The sequence below is a fragment of the Echinops telfairi genome, unplaced genomic scaffold (assembly GCF_000313985.2).
Source record: "Echinops telfairi isolate 266 unplaced genomic scaffold, ASM31398v2 ScPeMD7_7469;HRSCAF=8507_0, whole genome shotgun sequence".
Lineage (NCBI taxonomy): Eukaryota > Metazoa > Chordata > Mammalia > Afrosoricida > Tenrecidae > Echinops > Echinops telfairi.
The window spans coordinates 30935327-30941693 of record NW_022111372.1 but is presented as its reverse complement, the minus strand read 5'-3'; the positions used below and the strand labels follow the sequence as shown (position 1 = coordinate 30941693).

The 6367-nt window shown below is 44.0% G+C and overlaps 1 protein-coding gene across 5 annotated transcripts in view; it reads left to right on the top strand.

Moving 5' to 3' along the window:
* The window catches only part of ERG (ETS transcription factor ERG), a 147866-nt gene that overhangs the window by 94936 nt on the left and 46563 nt on the right, over positions 1-6367 (top strand). For all 5 annotated transcript variants that reach the window (XM_045284909.1, XM_045284908.1, XM_004696930.2 and 2 more), the window contains exon 3: positions 1077-1228. In XM_045284909.1, the coding sequence (XP_045140844.1) occupies positions 1077-1228 (152 nt within the window). The remainder of the gene's footprint in view (positions 1-1076; positions 1229-6367) is intronic.

Below are 6367 nucleotides of genomic sequence, written 5' to 3'. Positions count from 1 at the left end.
CTGATGCTAGGGGCTTAAGTGGAGAGCAGATTTTTTGAGAATGATGAGGGCAATGAATGTACAAATTTACTTTACACAATTGGTGTATGGATGGATGGGGCTAAGAGTTGTATGATCCCTTAATAAAATGATTTTTTTTAAAAAAAGAAGGTGGCATTTATAGATTTTTCTGCTTTCCGCTTCAATTGGATTACCTATTTGCGATTTCCCTATTAGATATGATTTCGCCACCTTTTTTAGTGTTTAAATCTCTCTTTAAAAATTTAAAATTCTCCCTTTTGTCTTTCTGCAGAAAGGGGAGGCTGACTTTTATCTGAAAGGATGGAGGGGCCAGAATACTCACATCAGCCCTGTGAGCTGTTCAGTTGGGCCAGCACGGAGTGTCACTATTTTTTTTAATCATTTTATTGGGGGCTCGTACAGCTCTTGTAACAATCCGTCCATCCATCCATTGTGTCCAGCACATTTGTACATTTGTTGTCATCATCATTCTCAAAACATTTGCTTTCTACTTGAGCCCTTGGTGTCAGCTCCTCATTCTAGCCCCTGGAATATCACAGTGCCACATCTTCTCTAGCACTGCCCCTCTGCCTGCTTGCCCCTTCTTGCTGGCACCTGAGCCAGGAACACTGGGCCCTTCCGAGCTCCACAGCAAGAATTCCCGTCGGAGCTCCGCAAAAAGCCTCTCATGGCTTTTTGGGAAGAAGCCTTGTGGGGCCCTGATTGCCTCCGGTGCCTGCTCGCCACACCTAGGCCTGCCATGCACCGGCTGCCTGTCCTACGGTGACAACCCACGCAGCTTGCCATCCCCGGAGCCCTCCAGCCCAGTGGCGCTGGAGTTGGGAAATGGGTGTGATGAGGAGTTGACTTGGAAATACAGCCCCAAGGGCGGCTGTGCTTCCAGCTGCCCGCCCTGTGCTTTGCTGGAGCGTGGGGACTGTGCTTGCCTGTCACGGCGGGTGGTTCCTTCCTTCCTCAGTGCCCCTGACGTTTCCATCCCCGGTTCTCCCTGGGCATCCCGGGAAGACCCCGCGCTCTGCCCACAGGAGCCTTGACTTTCTTCTCCTCCCCTCCAGGAACTCCCCTGATGAATGCAGCGTGGCGAAAAGCGGCAAGATGGTGGGCAGCCCAGACACGGTGGGGATGAATTACAGCAGCTACATGGAGGAGAAGCACATCCCACCCCCCAACATGACCACGAACGAGCGCAGAGTTATCGTCCCGGCAGGTCAGATGCTCGCCCTGACAGTTCACCCTGTGAGCAAGCCACACCCATGCCAAGAGGGTGGGCGACCTTGGTTTAATTCTGTAGCTGGAGCCAGTGCCACCCAGGCCAGGTGCTCACAATTCTGTGGTAAAATGAGAAAAGCAAAAGCACATGCCCACTCACACACACATACATTTACCTAGAGAGGCACAGTCACATAGGTATACGTTCTCAGGCACGTATACACATACATATGTACGTGTGTATATACACGTATACATATACCTAGTGTGTATCTATGCAAACTTCTGAGCAAATGCACATGCACATTCATATACACATGTTTATTGTGAGGGTAGTCTAGGAAAAATACATGTGCTCTTGTGTCTCATATATACATCTGAATGTGTGTATTATACATATATATGTAGGTATACATGTATACAGAGTGGTCCAGGTGGACACACATTTAGCATATTTGCAAACACACACACATCCCTAGGTGGCGCAAATGGTTTACGCTCCACTGCTAACCCAAAGAACGATATGTTGTTGATTTCCAGCCAACGAATAGATTTTGGACATGTCCGCAGAGACCATTCTTAGAGAAGGACATCATGTCTGGTAAAATAGAGGGGCAGCAAAGGAGAGGCAGGCCCTCAAGGAGATGGACTGGCAGCAGAGTAACAGTTGTGAGGATAACGAGCTGTGTTTTGTTCCGTTGTGCATGATAAGGTCACCAGGAGGTGGATAGAGCTGACCCAATGGCACCTAACAACAAAACAATAATGGTAACCATGGAAGATACTCTTAAACTCACTGCTCTCGAGTTTATTCTGGCTCATAGCAATCCTATAGGACAAGGTAGAGCTGCCCGATTGGTTTCCAACACTGGAGCTCTTGCTGAGAGTAGAAGCCTCGTAGTTCTCGGGCAGAGAGGCTCTTGGTTAGCAGCCCAACATGTAGCCCACCATCCCCTACTATATCCCCAGGGCTCCTCACTATCGAAGAGGATGATCGTACCTGATAATCCGCTTCCACTAAGACTGCAACCAACACATCCCTAGAGAGTAGCTCTGCCCTGTAACTCCTGGGGTCACCTTGAGCCAGAGCTCAATGGCAGTTACAGACAGCAAGACATGTACGCATAGATGCACTGTGTTCTGTCCAATGCACACGTACACGTATACACATACATGCACACATACCTGTATATAAATCTACCTGTATACACATGGGCTCACACACTTGCATATATATGAGAAATGTATAAGCATAATCAAGCCTGATGATCATGCATTATATAGTAATACATTATAATAATTTATAATATATAGAGAGGTCCCTGAAGGGTGACCTTTTAGGGAGCAATTGCCCTCATTTCTGAGGTAATTTGTACTAAATATCCTTTATTTTGTAAAAAGCTATTTATAATAGAAGGTAGTAGTCTTTATTTTAAATTTTTCAAATCTGACAAAAAGTTGAGAGTCATACATGGCTCTATCACATGTTCTTAAAACTTCAAACTTCTAGGTAATTCTGGCCAGTAACAGATTCTGAGAGCTAGAATAATTCTTTCCAACAGACATTTCTGTGAAAATGTACAGTCTCAGAAACCCTATGGAGTAGCTCTACCCTGTCGTGTGAGAGCCCTAATTGACCTGATGGCAGGGGATGGGTGACATTTTTGGCGGTGATAGAGTGATAGGCAGAATGACATTTCACTTCTCAGAAGAAGCGTACCTCATAGAACTATCCCACCAACAGTGGTTACTGTTTAGTGATCCCATGCTCCATATTCTTTTTGTAAAGCAAATTTATAGACATCTCATGCAATCTTGAGTAATAGTTATCATTATGAATTTTTCAAAAAAAAATCTCACTGCTGTGAAGTCACTTCTGATCCATGGTTACCATATATCACAGAGTAGAATGGCCTCTGTGGATTTCCAAAGCTGTCAATCTGTGTGGGGCCTCATCTTTTGTTCTTGGATCAGCTGGTGGTTTCAAACTGCAGACCTGATTTGTAGTAGCCCCTTATACCAGTTGGGAAAAATGCAGATCAGAGTGGTCAACTGATTTTTGTAGGGTTGTACAGCCAACAAGAGGCTCCGTTAGAACTCAAACAGTTCTGCCGACCTCTTCCCTCTCTTCCTGTCAATGTTGAATTAAATCCCAGTTCCTTAGAGTGGGCCTCTTGGTTTCTTTCTGGTCACTCCTGCTAGCAGGTCTGCCTCGGAATTCAACTTACTGTTACCTCAGCCCAGACATTTTGAATGCCGGAAAGTTCCATACCTCTTTTCTTCATGCAGGGCTCTGTACAAACATGACCTCCCCAGAGAGGCCTTTCTTGACTGCCTGTTTAGAGTTGTTCCACCTTCACCTTGTGACTCTCAGCCTTCCCTGTCTTTTTTGGGTTTTTTTTGCCTTCATTAAATGTATTCCACTGATCGTTAGATGATATGTTTATATGACAGTTTACTTGTTAAGTTCTTCCCTCTGTAGAATATAAGCTTCTCAAGGGCAGGGGCTTTGCCGGCTTCTTCCCTGCTCCATCCCAGCATCAAGAATTCTACCAGTAAACCATGACTGCCGTCAGTGATGACCATGGTTACTATGCTATACTCCTCACTAGGCGGTGTGCTTTGAACAGGCACTTCTCAGAGGGTAACATAATTGAATATCATTGTGAAAGGTGCCTATCCTAGCTTTGGGGTGTTTTAAGAAGTCTAGGAAACAGAGACCTGGGAATGCTGGGGAGGCAATGTTGCCCTCTACATTAACTGGACATGGACATGAAACCCAAAGGAACTCTGCCCAAGCCTATCTCACCCTTTGCCGTCCTTCTAAATTTCTTTAATGGAGTCAAACCCAAGGTTTTCATTTTTTTTAAGATGAGCGAATCCATCTGCAGAGAGGTCCAGACTGAAGATTCTTGTCTGGTAATTTGTAGACTCACAGAGCTACTGGGTGAACTTTGATACCACCTCCATCTCTGTAACAGATAAGGCTACTTTTCTATGATATCATCAGTATGCTCGGAGGTCATGAATATCCTCCTGCAGAGATATTACAAGTGAGATAAAGTCATGTTTGCATGGAGAAGAAGAGATCTAATTTAATCAAATCATAACATCCAGCATTTCTTATATAGAGAAGAGATTCCTGTAATGTTGGCTGGCTGGTTCACTGGAGGGATGGATGGGTAGATATGTATGTTTTTTGTGTAAAGGATGATTTCTTGTCCTGAGCAATGTCCTTATTTAGCTGTTCCCTCTCCCAGTTGCTTCATTCCAATGCAGGCAGTTATTCAGTTGATGGTATTTGTAAGAGAGCTTGTTGTGGCTGATTTTGCAAGCTGTGAATCTTTCAGTTATTGGTCAAGATTTATGTACTTGTGCTGTATACTAGCACACAAGCACACACACACACACACACACACACACACACACACCTTCATTGCACCATCTGGAAAATTCGCTAGTGTGGTTGTGAGGTTGCAGGACCTAAGGGCAGCGCTGTCTGCTGCTCCATTGTACATTCAGTGTAGGATCCAGGTTCCTTATCCAGGAACATGTGGGCATGGGGTGGCATAATGCTTCATATACTCAGACAGAATCGTGCAGATTTGGCTCCTAATAATTAGATATGCTGATTTATACTCGTGCATGCAAATCATGAAGATACCTGAATGAAACAATAAATTAAGCCAATAAACTCTTCCTAAACATTTAAACCATCAATCTATATACTGACTTCCATGTTCTAAACTGTTTACCACTGGCCCTAATGCCAACAGAAAGGTGAATATATCAACTGATAGGTGAAGAAGACAAGGCAGGTATTCATTTCTGTTCAGATTGAGTTCTTGTACTTGCATCTTCATTTTCAGGGGTGATGGCCTTCACCCTGGTTTCTAGTCCCAGTATCACCAGGAAACTAAAGAGCTCTATAAACTCACTGCCATCAAGTCAGTGCTGACTCACAGAACCCCCGTGGGTTTCCAAGACTGTAACTGTTTCCAGGAGTAGAAAGCTCAGTCTTTGTGGAGCTGCTGGTGATTTTTAATTCTGCGCTTTTAAATCTTGCAAGCTTTTAAGGCCTGCACAGTTGCAACGTCATTCCACTCATCAGGAAGTGTCAAGGAGATTCTTCAATGAGTTACAGGAGTAAACCAGCCAATGTGAGAAAAAGGTCTCCCCCCTTCCTTGGATTGTCATATGAAAGAACGTTAATTGTCATGCTAAAGAATGTTAATTCTTAATCAGCGGGGCCACTTGACATTTGGGGCAGTCCTTGTTTACACTCCTTGTCCTTGCAGGTCATTGCTTGTGCCACTCCCTCTCAAAGTGCCCTGGGGAGACAGTAAATCCCATTTCCATTTGTCATCTCTCTCTATTCTTGGTGCATAACTAGACATACGAAAGAAGTCTAGGTGACACACATGATTTGTGCTCAACAGTTGCCCAAAGGTTGACACTTGGGACCCACCAAATAATGCCCTGGGAGAACAGCCAGTTGTTCCACCTCCATCAAGTGTACAGCCAAGAGATCCCCACAGGCCAGTTGTGCTGTGTAACACATGGGGTCCCCCTGAATGGAAACGGACTTGACAGCAACTGGGTTTTTGGTGGATTGCTTGGGACTGGGCTGTTTCTCATAATGTTGAGGATCCAAGTCTAAGGGATTGAAATACCTTCTAACTGCCTGGAGTCCAAGGGCTTTCGGTTGTTCCAGCGTAACTTAAAGATTGGCTAGAGAGAATTTATCAAAACATGGACATAATCACTCAGATCAGGATTACCTGGAAAATGAGTAATCTTAAAAGCACTTTTGCAAAGTTCTTGACTCTGGGGTATCTGCATTTGTAACGAGCTCCTCATGTGATTAAGGTTTGAGTTGATCCAAGTAGATAGTTGATCTAATTAGAAAGAAATCACCATATAAACTTTAAGTTATGGTAATGTGTATGTAATACTTTCATGTTTTAATAAAATCAACACCAAGATATTAAAGCATTACGTATTTAAAATGCATTTTTTAAAAACATTTTATTAGGGGCTCGTACAACTGTTAACGCAATCCATACACACATCAATTGTGTAAAGCGCATTTGTACATCATTCTCAAAACATTTTCTCTCCACTTAAACCCCCGACA